The sequence below is a fragment of the Mobula hypostoma genome, chromosome 8 (genome assembly GCF_963921235.1).
Source record: "Mobula hypostoma chromosome 8, sMobHyp1.1, whole genome shotgun sequence".
Lineage (NCBI taxonomy): Eukaryota > Metazoa > Chordata > Chondrichthyes > Myliobatiformes > Myliobatidae > Mobula > Mobula hypostoma.
The window spans coordinates 65014138-65037655 of NC_086104.1; the positions used below are offsets into that span (position 1 = coordinate 65014138).

At 42.2% G+C, this 23518-nt stretch overlaps 1 protein-coding gene across 3 annotated transcripts in view; it reads left to right on the plus strand.

Annotated features, from left to right (window-relative positions):
• The window catches only part of scaf8 (SR-related CTD-associated factor 8), a 237750-nt gene that overhangs the window by 32684 nt on the left and 181548 nt on the right, over positions 1–23518 (plus strand). For all 3 annotated transcript variants that reach the window (XR_010018938.1, XR_010018940.1, XM_063056008.1), the window contains exon 3: positions 19931–19975. Coding sequence is in view for 1 of the 3 variants with exons in the window: in XM_063056008.1 (XP_062912078.1) it covers positions 19931–19975 (45 nt within the window). In the remaining 2 variants the exon portion in view is untranslated. The remainder of the gene's footprint in view (positions 1–19930; positions 19976–23518) is intronic.

Genomic DNA, 23518 nt, shown 5'->3' on the forward strand with positions numbered 1-23518 from the left:
GCCTGGAAGCACCCAGCATACCTTTAAGAAAAAAAGCCAAAACAAACAAGCTAATTAATTAGGTGCCGCCCGGCACATAAATGTCAGCCCAGATCAGTGGGCGGCACCTAATTAATTAGCTTGTTTATTTCGGCTTTTTTCTTAAAGATGTGCTGGGTGCGTTCCAGCTACCGCTGCAATCTCCGCGGATCGGTATCTGTCTGCGACCCGGGTGTTGGGGTGGTGGGACGCTGGGGTGTCATCCGTTTCCATCAGGACAGGCAGGTCATCTTCTATGTCTGCCTGCCTCGATGTCAAAGGTCGAGGTTCATCGTCCGCTGTGGCTGATGTGGAAGGCTTGCTTGACTGCTTAGCCTCGCGCATTTTTCTATCATACCGTTCTTAGTAAGCACTCAAACCATCCTGCAAATATGCCGTAAACCGACGTACCCTTTCAAAACTAAAGTCGTACTTTATCATTGCAGCAAAAATCTCACGCAGTTGCCTCACGTTCAGTTCCTGGCTGACTTCACTTTCGGTCCGTTCGCTACTGCATTCGGTTTTGATTGTTATCCTTTCCTCTTGCAATTGTATCAGCTCTTCATCTATCAGTTCTTGGTCATGGGATGCCAAAACCTTTTCAACATCAACTTCGTCAACTTCCACAAGCCAAACTCACTTTGTCCTTGATTCACTTACCACGATCGAAACGCTTAATTATGTCTAGTTTTACGCTAAGTGTAACACCCTTACGAGCTCTTTTAGGCTTTTCCGATACCTTAGAACTCATCTTGCAAACTGCTGCTCACAGGCTTGTGTTTAAGCAATGCCGGCTAGAATGCAGTTCTGAATCTGGGGTGAGAATCCGGTGCTGCTTTTTTTCATAACAGTGAAAACACCTGTTAGCGAAAACAGGTAACTAATGTAGGTCTTTCGTAACAGTGAGATTTCGTACAGCGAACGTTGGAAAAGCGGGGGACACCTGTATACTGGTGGCGTGCCACCTTCGTAATTGTATTAATATGTTGGACCCAGGATAAATCTTCAGAGATGTTCACACCAAGGAACTTGAAACTGCTCACCCTTTACACTTCTGACCCCTTGATGAGAACTGGTGTGTGCTTTCCTGACTACTTTCTGAAGTTCACAGTCAGTCCCTTTGTCGTATTGATATTACATGCAAGATTGTGTTGCAATGCCACTCAACCAGATGTGTACACCACCTGATGACCATCAGTGAATTTATGGATGGGATTTGAGTTATGCCTAGAGAGAATAGAGCAACACACACAAAATGCTGCCTGGCCTGCTGAGTTCCTCCAGCATTTAGTGTTTGTTACTCAGATTTCCAGCATCTGCAGATTTTATCTTGTTGGAGAATAGAGCAGCAGGCTAAACACACATCCTTGAGATCTGCATGTGTTTATTGTCAGCGAGGATGAAATATTATTTCTGATTTGCATTGACTGATCTCCCGATAAAGTCAAGAATCCATTTGCGGAGGGAGTTACAGAGGTGTATGTTTTGGAGCTTGCTGATCAATACAGAGGGTTATGGTGTTGGTTGCCGAGCTGCATTTGATAGCCTGGTGTATGCCATGCAGATTGTCTAGCTCAGGGGTAGGCAAATATTGGGATACTATGCTTATCCGGCCCACGAGCGATTTTTCCTTATTCTAAGTGTTTGATGCGACCATACTGATGGACATGCATGGCGTCTTGTTACGCTGGCCCCAGGTTCCGTTTTGTTCCGAACCAAACACTGGTATATAGGAATGACGAGAAGGCAGACTACCTTATTGATATGTATTAGATACTCTCCGTGCACGTGCAGGTTTTCAGATGGGATCGTTCAAATTTGTAAACAGAAACAGCGTCATTGTGTTTTAACAAGAAATCCACGCTGAATATCCAGTTATTTACATGTGATACAATACTTGTTGAATAACTCACGTTTCGAAATAAAATCAAAGAAAAAAATTTCCAATGACAATGAATGCAAAACGCAGGAAGGTAGACGCTGAGTGCCGAAAAAGCAGTGAAAATGAAGGAAATACCCATGCCAGCTACGAAGTCTCAAAACGTATTGCAGAAAAGATGAAGCCGTTTACAGTTGGAGAGTTTGTCAAAGTGTGTTTACTGGCAGTGGTGGATATTGTTTGTCCTGAAAAGAAATCTTTATTTGCATCTATCAGCCTGTCAGCAAGAACGATCACACGGCGAGTTGAAGAAATGTCAGCAGATGTTAAAAGTTGTTTAAGGGATGCCTGCAATGAATTGCATTTTTTTTTCAATTGCGCTTGATGAGAGTACAGACTTGAGAGACACTGCTCAACTTGCAGTGTTTGTGTGAGGAGTGACCTCAACTTTTCAAATTTTTGAAATTTATTCAATTAATTCCTATGAAGGACACAGTTACTGGAGCAGACATTTTTTTGAAGCTTTGTTGAAAATGATGTCATAAATGAAACTTAATGTGTTGAAGCTAATTGGCATCACAACTGATGGGGCACCAGCAATGGTGGGACGGAAAAACTAAACTGAGTTCTTTGATTACTAATTGGCATCCTTGGTTAAGCACAAATGATTTTCTAGCATGTGTTACTCATTAATTTGAGGCAAAACTTAACTAGATGTATTTAAATGGATAATTCCCATATTTCAAGTTTTTTATGGCATTTATCTGGCCCACAGAGGCAAAAACGTTGCCGACCCCTGGTCTAGTTGCTCCAAAGCAGAGGGCTGATAGGCACCTTTTTAAACTGGAACCTCAATATCCCTGGATAATCAAAGATTCCGAAACCTGGTAGTCTTGCAGAAAATCTCATGTTCAAGTTCAAAGTCGGTTTGTTATCAAAGTACATGTACATCACTATATATGACCCTGAGATTCATTTTCTTGTGGGTATTCTCAATAAGTCTATAGAATAACCATTACAGAATCAGTGAAAGACTGCACCAACTTGGGCATTCAAACAATGTGCAAAACACAAACTGCAAAATCAAAAGTACTAATAATAAATAAACAATTATCGAGAACATGAGATGAAGGGTCCTTGAAAGCGAGTCCATTGGTTGTGGGGACATTTCAATGATGGGGCAAGTGAAGTTATCCCTTTTGGTTCAGTAGTCTAATGGTTCGGGGTAGTAACTGTTCTTGAACTTGGTGGTGTGGGTCCTGATGTTCCTGTACCATCTTCCTGATGGCAGCAGTGAGAAGAGAGCATGTCCTGGGTAGTGGGAGTCCCCGATGATGAATGCTGCTTTCCTGCAGCAGTGTTTCAAGTAGATGTGCTGAGCGGTGGGGAGGGCTTTACCCATGATGGACTTAGCCGTATCCACTACTTTTTGTAGGATTTTTCTGTTCAAGGGCATTAGGGGTTTCCATACCAGGCTGTGATGCAGCTAATCAATATGCTCTCCACTACACATCTATAGAAGTTTGAAATTATTGAGAGTGAGGGCATGTTCCACTAGGTAGAGGAGAGTGGTGGTGGAGAGGAACTGATTAGGTCTGGTGTCCAGAAAGAAACAGAGCTTTGAAGCCTTCCTGGTGGGGGTTGGAGGTGTATAGGGACTGGACATGCATAGTAAAAATAAGATGAAGTGTCACGCGTATATAGGTAAGAAGGGACTGAAGTAGGGGGGATAAAACAGAGTTGAGGTATGCAAATATGAGTTAACTGGGGCAGGAGCAAGCTGAAGCAATGGGTCTACCTGGAGAAGCTGGTTTGTGGTTGAAGGTAGAATGGGGGGGGGTGCGGTGTGAACTATGAGGTTGGTAGTAGTGGATGGTCTCAGGAGGTGTCTGAGAGTAGGCGCTGGGCTTTATTAAGGTAGAGTCAGTACGCCAGACTACTACAGCACTCCCTTTTCTGCAGGTTTGGTGAGGTTAGGATTGGTGTGGAGGGAGTGGAGAGAAGTGTTTGGGAGGGGTGAGGTTGGAATTGGAGAGAGGAGTGTTGAAGTCTGGATGGTTGATATCCTGTCAACAGTTGGCAATGAAAAGGTCCAGAACAGACAGAAGACCAGGGCAGGGTGTCCAGGAAGAGGAAGAGGGTTGAAAATGGGAGAAGGTGTCATCGGTGTGGGGTGGAGGGTCCTTGCCAAAGAAATGGGTTCTGGGACAGAGGTGGCGGAAGAAGAGCTCAGCGTTGTAACAGGTGTGGAATTCTGAGGTGTGAGCGTGGGGGACAAAGGTGAGCTCCTTACTGAGTACAGAAGGTTCTGCCCCAGAAGGGAAGGTCGGAGGGGATGGTGAAAATCCAGCATGGATGAGACCTCTGATTGGAAGGGGGAAGAAGGTTGGTTGTGTTTGAGGAGAAGGGAGATTTGGGGCATTGAGGGATGGTGGGGTGAGAGGAAGATGGAGTTTCCGAAGGCCCACGAGCTGGCGATGGGACCTGAGAGAGAAGGGATTGTGGACATGTGGTGAGGGAAGGGGGCAGCACATGAAGACTCAGCCTGGAGGTCAAGGCTGGAGTTGGAGATTGCACAATTGGCACTTTGGAGGTGTCATGGTCGTTGGAGCCCATATTGATGGCATTGGAGTCTGGGTTTTGAATCTACTCTGGATCAGATTGTTTGTTGGATTGTTGGTTCTGGTTCCGTTCTCCTGAAGTCAATAATAGCTGCTTGGTCATGCCGACATTGAGTAAGAGCTTGTTGTTCTGGCACCATTCAGCCAGATTTTTAATCTCCCTCCTATGTGCTAATTTATCAATACCTTTGATTCGGCAATGCAGACATAAGTCATAGTTATTCAACCATACACATGTATATAGCTAAACAAAACAATGTTCCTCTGGGACCAGGTGAAAAACACAGTATATTTATCACATGGAGCACATAAAATAAAATTAACACAGTAATAGTAACAGAAAATTTTTTAAAATCTGCAGATGTAATACTTTACATAAAATGCACATGTGGTTAAATATGCAACAGTATGGTGCTACTGGCACTCTTCTAAATAATGTGAACTGGGTGGTAGCAGGATGTTCAGAAGTCTCATAACTTGGGGGAAGAAGCTGTTACCCAGCCTAATAATCCTTATTCTTATACTGTGGTACCATCTGTCAAATGGTAGGTGGCCAAACATATTATGGGATGAATGGGAGAGGTAATTGATAATGCTGAGGGCTCTGGGAACGCAGTGCTTCTGGTATACAAAGTGGATGGGAGGGGGTTAGAATGGAGAGAGATCTCCGCTGAATCTTTCAGCAGTCCTCACAATCCATTGCAAGGTCGTGGTCAGATGATTCCAATTTCCATGCTAGATAATGGTACAGCTGGTCTGGACACCGGTGTTCTGGGAGAATGTGGTTAGAATGGGGATAGCAGGCCTTGCTTGCCTCAATTTCCTCAGGAAATGGGGGCATTGCTGTGCTCTCTTGACTAAAGAGGTGTTGAGGGACCAAGTGAAATCATCTGTGATGTGCATTCCAAGAAACTTGTGCTCTTGCTCTATACGGAGAAGCCATTAATGTGCGGTGGGGAGTGGTCAGCCTGCACTTTCCTGAAGTCTCTTTAGTCTTATCCACATTGAGATTCAAATTGCGTTCTCGCCAGTCCACAAGCTGCTCTACCTCCTCTCTGTATGCCAACTCATTACTGCTGATAAGGCGAACCGCCATTGTGTCATCAGTGAACTTAATGATGTTGTCAGAACAGGATATAGCAGTACAGTTGTGCGTTAGCACTGTGAACAGCAGCAGGCTGAGCATGCAACTCTGAAATCTCAACTTCCTAATGAAGCAGAGCCTCTGGCAAGTCTTTTTCATGATTGTATTGATGTGTTGGGTGTAGACTAGATCTTCGGAGCTGTTCACACACAGGAACTTGAAGCTCTTATCCTTTCCACCGCTTACCCCTCAATGAGGGCTGTTGTATGTTCTTCCAACATGTGTTTCCTGAAATTCCTTATCTTGCTGATATTGATTGTTGTGATGTCACTCAACCACTCAATCTGTCTTGCTCCTGTAAGCCACTTCATTCTACCAATAAGTGGTGTCATTGGCAAATTTACAGATTCTGTTCGAGTTGTGTCTTGCCACAGTTATGAGTGTAGAGAGAGTAGAGCAGTAGGTTGAGCACATATCCTTGAGGTGTACCAGTGTTGATAGTGAAGAGGTGTTTCATCAATCTAAACTGACTAGTTTCCCAGTAAAGTCAATGAGTAAGATATAGTGTCCTAAGTTTTGAAGCTTAGTTATTAGTACTGAGGGAATGGTGGTGTTGAATGCTGAGCAATAATTGATAGACAGTAGTCCGATATGTGTCTAGGTGTTGTAGAATGCGAGCTGGTACGATTGCGTCTTTTGCAGGCAGATTGTAGCAGGTCCTGCTCCTTGCTCAGACAGGAGTTCTTGCAATAACCAACCTCTTGCACTTCATTATGGTATATGTGAGTGCTGTTGGGTGATGGTCATTGAGGCAGCTCGCCCTGCTCTTCTTGGGGACTGGACTCCTTGCCAGGCTGAAACGCAGAGGAAAGAGACCCCACTACCCAGCATCTTGTTAACAAATGTGCAGTCTCTGGAGAACAAGTTTGAGGACTTGAGGGCAAGATTGCTGTATCGAAAGGGAAATGAGAAGTTGTTGTGTTCTGTGTTTTACTGAGACATAGCTTACTCCCAGCATTCCAGATCAGGTGATCAGGCTTCTCGTTAACACAAGGTGGACTGAACTGCTGATTTGGAAAAGGCATGTAAGGTGGGGATGTATGTTTCATGATAAACTGTCTGTGGTGTGCCAATATATTTGTGTTCCCTTGACCTTGAACACCTAACGATCGAGTGTCAATTGTTCTATTTACCGAGAGAGTTCTCTGTGATCCTGACCGCAATTTGTATGCCACCATCGGCTGACTGTATTCAGGTGCTTGAGATACTGCATGCTGCCTTCATCAAACAAGGAACAGTCTACCCCAAATCATTTCAAGTTATAGTTGGGACTTCAACAAAGCTTGTTTTAAGATATCTCTGCCCAATTACCATTGACATATAACCTGTGGCACCAGAGGTCCCAACACACTGGACAGCTGCTATACTACAATAAGGAATGCTTACTGTTCCAAGCCCAGGGCACAATTTGGGAAATCTGATCACTTGGCTGTCCTCCTACTTGCATACGGATAGAGGCTAAAACTCAAGGCTGCAGAGATTAGGGCAACAATGAGGTAGTCGCAGGAGGCTACAGAATTGCTTTGTGCATGTTTAGGGTGCCTGGCCAAATACTAAAGACCTGTGCTGAACAACTGGCTGGAGCGTTCACTGATATCTTTAACCTCTTGCTTCAGCAGTCTGAGGTACCCACCTGCTTTGAGTTGGCCTCAGTCATCAGTGCCTAAGAAGAATGTAACTTGCATTGATGACTGTCAGCCAGTAGCACTTACCTCCACTGTAATGAAGTGTTTTGAGAATTGGTGATGAAACACATCTGCTTTAATTTGCCTACAGGCACAACAGGTAAATGACATAACATGCCATTTCATTAGTTCTTCACTCAGCCCTTGGAACATTTGGAGAGCAAAGATGCATACATCAGGATGCTGTTTATCTATTACAGCTTGACATTCAGTACTATCATTTCCTCAAAACTAATTCAATAAGCTTCAAGACCTTAGACTCAATAACTCCTTGTGCAATTGGATCCTCAATTTCCTTATTTGCAGACCCTAGTCAGTTTGGACTGGCAACAACATGTCTGCAATCACCAGCATAGATGCACTACAAGGCTGTGTGCTTAGCCCCCTGCTCTACTCATTTTACACTTGTGACTCTGGCTAAGCAGAGCTCCTATGCCGTATTCAAGTTTGCTGACAACACTACGGTCATAGGCTGAATCAAAGGTGGTGACAAATTGGCATATAGGAGGGAGATTGAAAAGCTGGCTGAGTGGTGCCACAACAACCTCTCATTCACATGTCTGCAAAACCAAGGAGATTAACTATTGAATTCAGGAGGAGGAAATCGGAGGTTCATGAGCCAGTCCTCACTGGAGGATCTAAGTGGAGAGGGTTAGCCACCTTAAATTCTTCAGTGTTATTATTTTGGAGAACTTGTCCTGGATCCAGCATGTAAGTTCCATAATGAAGAAAACACAACAGTGCCTCTACTTCCTTAGAAGTTGGTGAAGATTCAGCATGACATCTAATACTTTGACAAGCATTTATTTATGTGTGGTGGAGAGTATATGGACTGGTTGCATCACAGCCTGGTATGGAAACACCAATACCCCTGAACGGAGAGCCCTACAAAAGGTATTGGATAGGGCCCAGTCTGTTATGGGTAAAGCCCTCCCCTCCATTGAGCATATCTACATGGGGGGAAAGCAGCATCTATCATGCTCACGTCTCGTTGCTGGCATCAAGAAGAAGGGACAGGAACCTCTGTGCTCACACTACTAGGTTCAGGAGCAGTTATTACCCTTTGACCACCAAGCTCTTGAACCAGTGGGGATAACTTTATTCAACTTCAATTGCCTCATCATTGAACTGTTCCCACAACTGATGGATTCACTTTCAAGGACTCTTTGTCACATGTTCTTGATATTTATTGCTTATTTATTTATTCCCTCATATTTATTGAAATACAGCATGAAATAGGCCCTTCTGGCTCTTCGAGCCACACTGCCTAGCAACCTCCAATCGAACCATAGCCTAATTATGCGACAATTTACAATGACCAATTAACCTACCAACCAGTACACCTTTGGACTGTGGGAGATAACTGGAACACCCGGAAGAAACCTATATATTCATGGGGATAACACACAAACTCCTTGCAGGCAGTGGTAGCCAGTTGGTTGTCCTTTGCACATTGGCTGTTTTTTGCCCTGTTGGGTGCGGTCAGTATGGTTCTTGTATTTACTGAGTATGTCCACAAGAAAACAAATCTCAGCCTTGTATACAGTGACATTTTTGTACATTGATAATTTACTTAGAACTTTACTGCTCTTTAAAAGCAGTTTTGGGAACCTTCATCAGTACTGGAATGTTGAAGACGCCCCTGGGTCCTCCAGCCAGGTACACCATTGGGGGTCATGATTGCAAGGGTTCACCCTTTCGCAGGATTTTTGAATGTTAGCCTCCAAGACCGAGATCCCAGGTTTGCCGGATGCTGTAGGGATAAGCACTGATGTCATGTTGTTCTCTCTATCAAAGTGTGTATGAAAGGTGTTGAACTGTGTATTGATTTTTGCTGATCGCTCAGTGATTGGTTGAAGCAGAGTCCATCACATCTTTTATAGAGAAAATGGAAATATGATCTTCGTGGAGGTTTAAAAGAAAATCCCAGATTGTAGCTGAGATTGTCAATAGTGAGATGAGGGAAGGAAGCCTCAGGACAGTGGACAGTTGCAGTTTCAGACAAGCATGAAAAGTTGTAAATATAAGGTTGAGATTCTTAAACACTTTTTTAGGAGATGGAATTCTGTGTAATTCCATTTGGAGAGAGAAGAAAGATGATCAGATTTGATCTATGTAGTGGAAGATGAAGAGGAATCTTTGAAGGTCTTAACTGGCAAGACAGGAAGCAACCCCACTGGTGGAAATCCTCTGACTTTACTCTGGTGGGCATGTAAAGCCTGAAGCATGGTCTATCCCATTGGCCACATGACTGAAAGAATAGGCTGAAGGAAAGATGTCATTGACTGTGTAGCAGTAGTAAAACGTTAAGAAGCCATTCCTGAGAACAGTCAAAACACTGAAAGCAGTAAGGAAAGACTAACGTGGATGATTGTGGACTAATGTGGACATTTGCAAGTCGTCCTCTGTTTATGCCAGGGTCCCATTCCTGTCAACTTCATGTAACGTCCTGGTTAAGATTTTACTGTTAATGTTATAGGTTAGTTCATTTAGTGGTTTTCTGTTGAAGTTGTGTGTTTGGATTACTCTTAAAGAGGTTGTGATGTTCAGTTTAGGAATGTCGGGTCAGCCAATCAGGATGGTGCAATTGGGAGAAGATTCTAGAGAAAGCTGGGCAGAGAGGTTTTGTGACAGACACTGGGGTGGGTCGCGGTCTTTTAGGTGGGAGATGGAGAGAGAAAGTGATGGAGAGAACTGGCTGTAGGATTCGATGCAACTGGAATGACAATTCAATGGAGTCCAAGCTGGGGAAGTTCTTCTGGTGATCGGTGAATAGGAGTTGGTACTATGAATAAAAAGAACACATCCAGCTTTTGGAAGATCTGAGCTCCAACTTGGTGCACATTTGACTGTTCTAATGGGTGCTTTTACTTTTTCTTTCTTTAATAACTGTTTGATTAAGTTGACATTCATAAATACACCTTCTTTATAATTGTATGCTGTGTACGATCTGTTACTTGCTGACAGATAATTGCAAGTGGGCATTAGTTACACAGTATTCGCTTTAATCGGTGTCTGGGTGGTTGAAACATCCCAATTTCCCGGTCTAGTGGGACCCAAGTCATACCAAGCCTAGGCGTACAGAGTTCGAGAAAGGTGGTTTTCTCACGCTGAGTCCAGTGGCTTATTAGCGAGGGGCTAACGAGCTGTGTTTCCAGAGACACCCAGTAAAATGTGGTTTCATTGTGGGGGCTGTTGTTTGGGATTTGATTTGCTGAATATTGTGTAAATGCTTTAAGAATCGATTAAGTGGTTTGTGTATTAAGCCTGTGTTAAACTAGTGTCCGGGAAAGTGATGGAGATACATGAATATGGATGCTGCGGGGATGTAGGTTTAGGTGTGATTCAAAGAGATTAACTGTAACTAATGCTTGTTTTCTGAGTGGGGTGGATATCCACAGCCCAGATAAATTACTGATTAGAGTTTTAAGTTCACGTCCAGTATTAGAGGAAGTTATGCTGATGGAACGGCGGTTTGACCAAACAGGCTAAGATGTTGTTTTAGTTCTGACTAGCAGTGACATGATGGGAATGGATCTGCCTAGCACGACTGGGGCACCTGAAGAGATGGGGCCTTGGGCCTTCCTTGCTTTTAGAGAAGAGAATGTAGGTGAGGCTGCAGAATTAGAAGACAAGTTTCCTATAGCTGAGGCAAAGCCTTTAAAGACAAATTGTTCTTGTTTCTGCAGCCTGAGGGGAAGGAGTTGTCTGATGTGAAAGGTCTAATGAGCCCTTCAGCAAGTGTTGAAATCTCTGATTTGGTATTGGCAATTACAAACCTGCTGGATAAATGTCAAAGTGCTCTGGCAGAAAGTCAAAAATTTATCGTAGGTTGAGATGGTTCCCGGGAGTGAAGCCCGCCCCCAAGGGGTGAAGGAATATGAGACTTGGGTGGGGCAGACATCTCAGTTGCTGGATGAGTGGCACTGTTCAAATAATATGAAAAGGCAGTGACTGGTAGAGAGTCTAAAAGTTTCAGGTGCTGAGGTGGTGAGATCCTTAAAGGCAGAGAATCCATTTGCCACTTCCGTGGGATACATACAAGCATTAGAAAGCATTTTTGACATGAAGGGAAGCCTAATGGAGCTTACGATGAGGTTCAGGCACATATTCCAGGAGAAAGGGGAGAAACTTTTGCCTACATTTTTCGGCTAGGCAGCTGCTTTGTTTGCACCGTAAAGGAGCTATTCAGCTGGCTGATATATGAATCATTTAAGGATAAACCAAGTGCCGAAGGGTACACAGTCATGTGACGTATTGCTTTAAACCTCCAAATGTCTCATAAGAGGCCGCATAAACAGGATGACAGTGATTGTCAGGAACACCTCAGAGAAAGGTCACCATTAGGCTGGGGATGCCGATGGCACATCTTTTTCCAGTGACCAGCCAGTTGTCTTGGTACGTGTTGGTACCAATGACATAGATATTTCAAAGGAGGAGGTCCTGAAGAGAGATTTCCAGGAGTTAGGAAGGAAGCTGAGAAGCAGGAACTCCAGGGTAGTAATCTCGGGATTGCTACCTGTGCCACATACCAGTGAGGCCAAGAATAGAGGATCAGGCAGATGAATGCGTGGCTGAGAGACTGGTGCAGGGGGCAGGGCTTCAGATTCTTGGATAATTGGGATCTCTTCTGGGGGAAGTATGACCTGTTCAAAAAGGACAGGTTACACCTGAACCCGAAGGGGACCAATATCCTGGCGGGAAAGTTTAATAGAGCTGTTAGGGAGGGTTTAAACTAATTTGGCAGGGGGATGGGAACCGGAATGACAGAGCAGAGGAAGGGGAAAACAGAAATAAATCTAAGATGGTGAGCAGTAAAGATGTCAGGAAAGACAGGCAGGTGATGGGGCAAATTTGTAGCCATTGGGATGACTTGCAGTGCAATAAAGTTGCAGTGAAATTAAAACAAAAAGTATCAAATACTGGTCTTAAGGTGTTATACTTAAATGCACACAGCATAAGGAATAAGCTGGATGATCTTGTCGTATAGCTACAGATTGGCAGGTATGATGTTGTAGCCATCACTGAGACGTGGCTAAAGGATGCATGTCTCTGGGAGCTGAACGTCCAAGGATACACGGATATCAGAAGGATAGGAAGGTAAGGCGGAGGGAGAGGCATGGCTTTATTGGTAAGAAATGATATTAAATCATTAGAAAGAGATGATATAGGATCGGAAGGTGCAGAATCTTTATGGGTTAAGCTAAGAAATCGCAGGGGTAAAAGGACCCTGATGACAGTTATTTATAGGCCTCCAAACAGCTGCAGGGATGTGGACTACAAATTACAACAGGAAATAGAAAAGGCTTGTCAGAAGGGCAGTGTTATGATAATTGTGGGGGATTTTAACATGCAAGTGGATTGGGAAAATCAGATCGGCACTGGATCTTGAGAGAGAATTTGTAGAATGTCTGCGAGATGGCTTTTTAGAACAGCTTGTTGTTGAGCCTACTTAGGGGATTGGCTGTACTGGATTGGGTATTGTGTAATGAACCGGAGGCGATTAGAGAGATTGAGGTGAAGGAACCCTTAGGAGGCAGTGATCATAACATGATTGAGTTCACTGTGAAATTTGAAAAAGAGAAGCCAAAATCTGATATGTCGGTATTTCAGTGGAGTAAAGGAAATTACAGTGGCATGAGAGAGGATCTGGCCAAAGTTGACTGGAAAGGGACACTGGCGGGAAAGACGGCAGAGCAGCAGTGGCTGGAGTTTATGTGAGAAGTGAGGAAGGTGCAAGACAGGTATATTCCAAAAAAGAAGAAATTTTTGAATGGAAAACGGATGCAACTGTAATTGACGAGAAGTCAAAGCCAAAGTTAAAGCAAAGGAGAGGGCATACAAGGAAGCAAAAATTAGTGGGAAGACAGAGGATTGGGAAGTTTTTAAAACCTTACAAAAGGAAACTAAGAAGGTCACTAAGAGCGAGAAGATTAGCTATGAAAGGAAGCTAGCAAATAATATCAAAGAGGATACTAAAAGCTTTTTCAAGTATATGAAGAGTAAAAGACAGATGACAGTAGATATAGGACCAATAGAAAATGATGCTGGAGAAATTGTAATCGGAGATAAGGAGATGGAGGAACTGAACGAGTATTTTGCATCAGTCTTCACTGAGGAAGACATCAGCAGTATACTGGACACTCAAGGGTGGCAGGGAAGAGAAGTGTGCGCAGTCACAATTACGACAGAGAAAGTACTCAGGAAACTGAATAGTCTAAAGGTAGATAAATCTCCCGGACCAGATGGATTGCACCTGCGTGTTCTGAAGGAAGTAGCTGTGGAGATTGCGGGGGCATTAGCGATGATCTTTCAAAAGTCAATAGATTCTGGCATGGTTCTGGAGGTCTGGAAGATTGCAAATGTCACGCCGCTATTTAAAAAGGGGGCAAGGAAGCAAAAAGGAAATTATAGACCTGTTAGCTTGACGTCGGTGGTTGGGAAGTTGTTGGAGTCGATTGTCAAGGATGAGGTTGCAGAGTACCTGGAGGCATGTGACAAGATAGGCAGAACTCAGCATGGATTCCTTCAAGGAAAATCCTGCCTGACAGACCTATTACAATTTTTTGAGGAAATTACCAGTAGGCTAGACAAGGGAGATGCAGTGGATGTTGTATATTTGGATTTTCAGAAGGCCTTTGACAAGGTGCCACGCATGAGGCTACTTAACAAGATAAGAGCCCATGGAATTACGGGAAAGTTACATACGTGGATAAAGCGTTGGCTGATTGGCAGGAAACAGAGAGTGTGAATAAAGGGATCCTATTCTGGTTGGCTGCTGGTTACCAGTGGCATTTCACAGAGGTCCGTGTTGGGGCGGCTTCTTTTTACATTGCACATCAACAATTTGGATTATGGAATAGATGGCTTTGTGGCTAAGTTTGCTGACGATACGAAGATAGGTGGAGGGGCCGGTAGTGCTGAGGAAACGGAGAGTCTGCAGAGAGATAGATTGGAAGAATGGGCAGAGAAGTGGCTAATGAAATACAATGTTGGAAAGTGTATGGTTATGCACTTTGGCAGAAGAAATAAATGGACAGACTATTATTTAAATAGGGAAAGAATTCAAAGTTTTGAGATGCAATGGGACTTGGGAGTCCTCATACAGGATACCCTTAAGGTTAACCTCCAGGTTGAGTCGGTAGTGAAGAAGGCAAATGCAATGTTGGCATTCATTTCTAGAGGAATAGAGTATAGGAGCAAGGATGTGATGTTGAGGCTCTATAAGGCGCTGGTGAGACCTCACTTGGAGTACTGTGGGCAAATTTGGTCTCCTTATTTAAGAAAGGATGTGCTGACATTGGAGAGGGTACAGAGAAGATTCACTAGAATGATTCAGGAAATGAGAGGGTTAACATATGAGGAACGTTTGTCCGCTCTTGGACTATATTCCTTGGAGTTTAGAAGAATGAGGGGAGACCTCATAGAAACATTTCGAATGTTGAAAGGCATGGACAGAGTGGATGTGGCAAAGTTGTTTCCCATGATGGGGGAGTCCAGTACAAGAGGGCATGACTTAAGGATTGAAGGGCGCCCATTCAGAACAGAAATGCGAAGAAATTTTTTTAGTCAGAGGGTGGTGAATCTATGGAATTTGTTGCCACGGGCAGCAGTGGAGGCCAAGTCATTGGGTGTATTTAAGGCAGAGATTGATAGGTATCTGAGTAGCCAGGGCATCAAAGGTTATGGTGAGAAGGGGGGGAGTGGGACTAAATGAGAGAATGGATCAGCTCATGATAAAATGGCGGAGCGGACTTGATGGGCCAAATGGCCGACTTCTGCTCCTTTGTCTTATGGTCTTATGACCGTAATGTCCAGCTTTCCTGTGAGAAAACCAGGAGAGAGACAGTCTCCTGGATTGGGAAGGTTGACAGCCAAGTCATTTAACTTTGACTCCCCCAGTACCTGAGAGTTGGAAAAGAAGACTGACGGAGAAGATATTAAAGTTCGAAGATGTCTTTTCTACTGGCAAGTTCGATATGGATTATTCCAGCAGTACGCTCCAGACCATCCGAGTGATGACACCCCTTTCAGAGAAAGGTCTTGACAGTTAACACCAGCAGAGGTGGAGGATGATCAGCAATACCTACTGAAACTGAAGGAAGCTGGGATTATCACTTGAGTCATGGAGTCCCTATGGGTCACCCATAGTAATGATGAGGAAGAAGAATGGGAAGGTATGAATGTGTGTTGACTATTGGACGCTGAACAGTCCCTGACCAGTATAACGTTCCGCAGATTAAGGATGCACTGGCCTGCCTTGAATCCTGGGGAAGTTGCAGCAGCTCAGGGAGATAACCCTTGTATAGTTACTGTTTGGTCAGTTGTTGCAGAAGGGAATATAATCCAAGTTGAAAAGACAAAATACCCTACCATATACCTACTGATGAGAAAATGGAACAAACTGGAGTTGAGGAACCAGGTTCTATGCAGGGTCATGTCTCCTCCAGACAGGCCTTGGCGTTCCTAGTTGATTTTGCCTGAGAAGCATCGGGGGATTGTGTTGAAGTCACTTGATGATTCGGGTCATTTGGGGTTTGATAAGACCTATGGATTGGTCCGAGATCGATTCTACTGGCCGCGAATGAAGCCTGAGGTTGAAGTGTCATGCCTTCAGTGTATTCGGAGAAAGAGGCTGCCTGCAAGGGTCACTCCCTTATCCCATTTACAGAGTGTGGGGCCACTTGATTTAGTATGTATAAATTTCCTCTTTGTAGAGCCTGATTCCAGCCATGCTGTGAATGTCTTGGTTATCCCTGATCACTACACCAGATATGCTCAAACCTTCCCTACAAAGGACCAGAGGGCATCCACCGTGGCCAAGGTGTTATGGGAAAAGTATTTCATTCATTATGGCCTTCCAAGACAGGTACACAGTGATCAGGGAAGGGATTTTTGAGAGTAGGCTTGTATATGGAGTTACTCGGCATGCTTGAACTCGAAGTTGAGGACCACACCTTATCACCCTCGTGGTGATCCCCAACCTGAGAGGTTCAGCCAGACGTTGCCAGACATGCTCGGAACCCTGGATATCAGGAAGAACAAATGGAGTCAGCACATTGAACATTTGGTCCACTGCTACAACTGTACACAGAATGAAGCTACTGGCTACTCGCCATACTATTTGATGTTTGGGCATGAAGCAAGATTGCCTGTAGATCTGTTTTGGGACTGACCGGGAAGACTGCCATAGAAGACCTATCTTAAGTATGTGTGACATAAGGAAAGTCTGCAAAAGGCTTATGAACTAGCAGAGGTCTCTGTTACCAAGCAGAATCAAAGAAACAAGAAGAGATATTATCAAAAAAATTAGGTTCTCCCAACTGACGCCTGGAGACAGTCTTAAGAAGGAATTTGGGGCTACCAGGGAAGCACAAGTTGGCTGACTGCTGGGTGGTTATGCCTTGTGTAGTGGAGAGTCAGATGCCAAATGTCCCAATTTTCTGGGTGAAGCCAGGAAACAGGAATTAGCCTGTCAGAATTCTCCATCAGTCACCTTTTACCTTTAGGGCAGGAAGTACATGTTGACCCTACATCTAGTAGGAGGACTCTGCGCCAAAGTGGGAGAACAGAAAGGCAATGAGTGGAGAGACCTGAAAGGGACCAAACCACTGAATGCTGTACCGACTCAGAGGATGAGGAAAATGGGGATGTGGTATACCATTACCTTATGCAAACTCCCCAATAATTGATGAAGAGATTCCTCAACCTCCCCATGCTGACTTGGATGTAGCAGTGTGGACTAGCAGTGGACAGGCAGAACTGATGCTAGACAATGAAGGGAAGCTGGGCTCCAAAGTAATTGGGGATGAAGCTGAGCTCAGTCAAGTAACGGGGATACTCCGAGTTGCCAGAAAGCATGAATATTAGATTGGGGGAGGCACTCCAAAGTAGAGTGGAAAGATCCCAAGGAGTGCTTGGGGCTGAAGAAGCCAAAGATGGGATAAGGAGGTCAAGAAGAGTCCGGAAAGCCCCAGATAGGCTGGCCTGTGACGCGCCGGGGGAAAAGAGTGTTATGTCTATTCCCCTGGTGAGATACGTCAAAGTCATATGGCTATTTTTGGTGTGGGGGAGAGTGTAATGAGATTTTATTGCTAATATAAGATAGTTCATTTAATGGTTTTCTGTAGAAGCAGTGTGTTCTGCTGGTAGTGTTTGGGTTACCATTAAATATAAGGGGGTTGTGATGTTCTGCTTATGAATGTCGGATCAGCCAATCAGGATGGTGGAATTGAGTGAAGGTTCGAGAGAAAGCTGGGTGGCGTGGGGCTGGGGTGGATCGAGGTCTTTTCAGCAGGAGATGGAGAGAGAAGAAGATCGAGAGAACAGACCGTAGGATTTGATGCAACTAGAATGCACAATTCAGTGGAGTTCAAGCTGGAAAGTTCTACCGGTGATCGGTGAATAGGAGTTGGCACCATGAATAAAAGCACACATCCAGCTTTTGGAAGTTCTGAGCTCCAACCTGGTGCATATTTGAATGTTTTAACTATAATGGGCCCTTTTATTTTTTCTTTCTTCTTTAATAGCTGATTAAGTTGACATTCATAAATGTACCATCTTTATAATTGTATGCAATGTACGATCTGTTATTTCTTGCCAATGGATAATTGCAAGTGGGCAGTATTTACACAGTATTCGCTCAACATGGGGTGTAGATGGTTGAAACATCCCAACTTCCAGGTCTTTTGGGACCCAAGTCATACCTACCCTAGATGTATGGAGTTCGAGAAAGGTGGTTTTGTCACCACTGAGTCCAGTGGCTTGTTAGCGGCGGGCTAACGAATGGTGTTTCCGGAGACATCCGGTAAAAGGGGGTTTCATGTATGTAACCCAGACGGTTCCCAGGTCAAAAATACAGCCGTTATCAGTTCCCACATGGCAGAACATAACTGCTGCCATAAATCTATCCCACCTGGTGTTTCAAATGCATATTTATATGTACATAGGTTCAACATTTGCAAAATGGGAGAGAAATTGTTGGATATGATACAATATGTAATGAAATAATTGTTATTTTGTTCAACTATTTACTTGATTTAGCTTTGCATTCCCTTACTTTATTTCACTTATTGCGATGTCTTTGCAGATAATCAAGAACTTCTTAACATAGGTTTCTGAGATGTTCTGCTGTTTTTCATGAGCTAGAATTTGTTGTTGCTTTTTCCTATTGCTTAGGAAAGAGCCATTTGACCCTAAAAAAAGTTTTTATCTGATCTTTTGAAGAATATCAAGTTCAAGTGTGTCAAGAGCATGCATACCAATCCATGAAATGGAAATGTCATGAAAATTAGCTTATTGCAGCAGGAGCATAGTATGTTACAAATATAAATTACAAACTTTATTTTTGCTTTTATTTAGTTTATGTTAATTTATGTTAATGATACTGCAAATTTATGGAAATTTCCTATGATGGACTGGATTGTATCCACAACTTTAGAGAGTGGGGGAGAATCTGTAACTGAAACTTAAGGTGTGGATCTCCTAGCTCGTGTTTTTCCTGTCTAATGGAAGCAATGAGAAGTAAGCATGATCTGGAATGTGGGGGTCCTTAGTGATAGATGTTACCTTCCTACAACATTGCTTGCTGTAGATGTCCTTTAGGTGGAGAGAGCTGTACCTGCGATGGAACTGGCTAAGTCCACTACTCTCAGTATCCTTTTTATTTCTGTGCATTGGAGTTGCGCAACCAATCAGAATGCTTTCAACTATACATCTGTTGAAGTTTGTTAATCTTCAGTAACATGTAGAATCTCTTTAAACTTTTAAGCGAGTAAAGACACTTAGCAGTTCTTCGTGGCTCGTTAATAGCTGCTTTTTCATAGGCCCACTACAGTTTTCTTTCTGTTAGATAGCCAATTCATTGTTCAATGTTCAGTGTAAAATCTGTTCCTAAAACCCAGTCAAGCAGAACTTGTTGATCCTAAACACTTGCTAAGTATAATAATTTATCTCAAGCCACTTTTGGTTCTTACCAGTCTCTTTAAATGCATGTCCTCTGGTTAGCCATCAGAAGCAGTAGCAGGAGAAATTCATCTTGACATATTTGCCTTAAATCTGGGGCTCCCAACTTTTTTTTTTAATGCCGTGGATCCTCTACCATTAACTGAGGAGTCCGTGAACCCCAGATTGGGAACCCCTACCAATGGATGGTGTTGCATCAGCCTTTAATTATCCTTCTTGATCGAGTTCCATTGAAATCCGTGGAGATTAAAATATAAAAGTGAATACAACCATCTGATATTTTTGCGTGTATGCAGTGCTAGTGGTAAAGGTCAATTCTCCTCCTCCCGCCAGCTGATTTTTTTTTTAAAAGAAGCTTTTGTAACTTAAAGTAACCTTTATCAAAACTTCATGATTTCCTACCATAAGGAGCATAACCCTTACTTGTCCAGTTGAGCCACAAGTTAACCTTGAGCTTATGACTCCATTAATCTACTTTGCAACCTTTTAATCTCCGATGCCCTAAATTAGATCAAGTGAGTGTTTTATATGATTTTAGCATCACTTTTGATTTTTGTGTTTTCTGCCTTGTTAACCAACTATTTTCAACAATTTAATTTTTTTTCTTTTTATATTACAGTTCTACAAACATGTGGTACAGAGTGTGGAAAAGTTTATTCAAAGGGTAAGCATTTTGTTTATGATCGACATGCAAACCTTAAGTGTTTAATCAGACATTTTACAGTAATAGAATCTACCAATATAAGTGAAAATCTTAAATATGTATATTGATTTCATTTTGAGGCAACATCTTAGTTTTTTTTAGACATTTTGATTCTGTTTTTTTTCATTTCAACATGTGCGTGTGGTCATGATATGAAGTCGTTTTCACAGATTAAAAACTTGCTGTACCAATATGATGGGTCTGGACTTTCCCTTTGCATTTACACAATTGTTTTTTAATCATTTGATTTTTTAAAAAATCATATCAAATCTGGATCTGGACAGCATTGTAATGCCCATTTTCTCATTGGGCATTTGGCAAAATATGCTAACCATTTTCCTTTGCTGATAGGGATGCTTGCAATGTTTCAAATCTGAATCAACTGATTTATTTGTTAAATCACTGTCAGTATGGATTAGACTTCTTTCTTTCACATTCCTCAAACTAATTCTCCATTTAGTTTTGTGCTTTTGTTCTTTGTACTGTTCAGGATCTCAGCCAAATGAATTAGTTGCGGGAATTCTGCGGTGATCCTTCAGAGAGGAATGGATCTCAAGTGAGGGGACAGAAATCAACTGTTACTGTTTAGTGGCTATGGTTTTTATAAACATACAAAGCTGACATATAGAGAAAGAGCAACTGTTTCATCAAGCCTATCCCACTTTCAGTGTTTGGAGCTTCAATCCAAGATATTTTCACCTTCCACCTTGCAGCTGTGTAATCTGAGACAAACAAAAAAGAGAAACAAAGTTCAAAGTATGATTTATTATCAGAGTATATACATGTCACCACATGCAACCCTGAGATTCTTTTTTCTACGGGCATACTTAGCAAATCTGTAGAACAATAACTGTAAACTCAGGAACTGTGAACAAACTGCAAATGTAGATAATAAATAAGAATCAATAACGAGCATGAAATAACAAGATAAGACCCTAGCCCTAACCCTTTTGTTAAAGCCTGATGGTTGAGGGGTAGTAACTGTTCTTGAACCTGGTGGTTTGAGTCCCGAGGCATTTGTACCTTCTACTGTTGGCAACAGCGAGAAAAGAGCATGGCCTGGGTGTGAGGATCACTAATGGTGGATCCTGCTTTTCTACAGCAATGTTCAAGATTCAAGATTCAAAAAAAATTATTGTCATTCTAGCTCTGCAGGGCAGAATGAGACAGCGTTTCCCAGGAGCAGTGCATTCATAACATAACAAACGCAACACTAAATAATAAACATAACAATAAATAGTAAAACATAACAGCCACATTTCAGTTAAAATCAAGTTATAATTGTCCAGTGCAAGTTTCATGTAGATATGGTCCGTAATTGGGAGGCAGGGTCATGATGAGAAATGTTCTGGTTTTAACCATCTGGAGTGGTTTGAGAGGAATTTCTGTAGAAGATTGGGTAAGCCAAATATTGATAACATTGCCCACATACAGTTTTATTTAAATTCGGCACTCACTATTCCAGCTGGAATTTATTCTGAAGGCTCAAGACATTCTCACAAAGGAAGAACTTCCAAATTTCTCAGTAATTTGTATTTGTAAATAGTTGTAACTCATTGGCATGCATAATTTATCCCTGTTTTGACCTTCGTGTTATTTAGTTGATTTCTTAACCTATGCTCCATTTAAACCCATCAGAATAGCTGGGATCTTTACTTTTTCCAGGGTTGTCTAAAACAGAAGGGGGAAATGTCAAGCTCTGACAAAAGACACTTGGCCAGAGTACACAGTGGTGTTCTGTATATTAACTGGCTATAATTTACATCATATTCTGCCATTGTTTTTGCTTTTACTTTCATCATATTGGTTGTTGCAATCTGTGAGCATTCAAGTTGGCAGAAGAGTCAGATTTCTCCTTGGATTTCCTACTATTCATCCATCCTTGTACAAGTAAATAATGCGATTACAGAATATACCAAAGGCACTGGTTGACTGTTAAATGATTCTTTTCACTGTTTTCTTAGAAAGCTCAACAGGGTGGATATTTCTTCTGCCTAAGGGGTCTTCGACTGGCATGTAACAATCTCTGAATGTGAGGAAAACCATCTAAGATTAAAATGGGAGAAATTTGCATTCAGGATTGGACCTTTAGAATTCACTGGAGTCCCATGGAGGCTCGGTTGCTTTAAAAATAGGGATTGATTTCTTGGAGGGTATTAAGGAATATGGAGATAAGAAAAATGATTTTTTGACTTAAAAGATTAGCCACAGTGTTATAGAGAGGCTCGGTGGCATAAAATGCCTATCATATTATCCCATATTTGGTTCATTTTACGCAGGCTAATGTATTACTTCTATGAATCTGTCTTCAGCCTTACATGGAGATTTATTGAAAATGCATTGTTCTTGACACGAGACTAGAAATGTTGGAATTCGGAGCAAAACAAAACTCAGGAACTCAGTGAGTCAGATAGCGTCTGTGGAAGGAAATGGGCAATTGATGTTTTGAATCAAGGCACTTCATATGGACCCAGGTGAAGGGTTTCAACCCAAAATGTCTTTCTTTCTTTTTAAATCTTTTTATTGAATAAGTATACAAAAAGGTAAGCCATATAGGCACTAATACACTGTTAGAATATGATAAAATTACAGGAGATATTAATACAAAAAAAATGATACAAACAATGTAATTTAAACATAACATACTAAGGTAACATAATAGTATACTAATTTTTTAATATATATATCAATAGAGAAAAAGAAAAAAAAACCCCAAAAAAACCCACCGTGCAACTAACTAAAAGCAAAGCAATGGGCTAACTTGGAACCAAGCAGAGTTAAAAAAAACTTAAAATCACGTCCTCACTCCCGACCTCCATTAAAAACAGTAAAAAAAAACAAGAAGGGTATATAAATATGGAACAAAAAAAGGAGGAGGAAAAAAAATTACATTAAATGAAGATATTGAATAAAAGATCTCCAGGTCTGTTCAAATTTAAGTGAGGAATCATAAAGATTGCTTCTAATTTTCTCCAAATTCAAGCATAATATCGTCTGAGAAAACCAAAAAAAGGTAGTTGGAGCATTAAGCTCTTTCCAATGTTGTAAGATACATCTTTTCGCCATTAAAGTAAGAAATGCAATCATTCTACTGGCTGAAGGAGAAAGATTACTGGAAATTTTAGGTAGTCCAAAGATAGCAGTAATAGGGTGAGGAGAGATATCTATATTCAATACCTTGGAGATAATATTAAAAATGTCTCTCCAAACAGTTTCCAGAGTAGGACAAGACCAAAACATATGAGTTAAAGAGGCTATCTGCCCCGGACATCTATCACAAAAAGGATTAATATGAGAATAAAAGCGAGCTAATTTATCTTTGGACATATGTGCTCTATGAACAACTTTAAATTGAATTAGGGAGTGTTTAGCACAGATAGAGGAAGTATTGACTAATTGTAAAATCTGTCCCCAGTCATCCACGGAAATGATAGACCCCAATTCCTGTTCCCAATCTACCCTAATCTTATCAAATGGAGCTTTCCTAAGTTTCATAATAATATT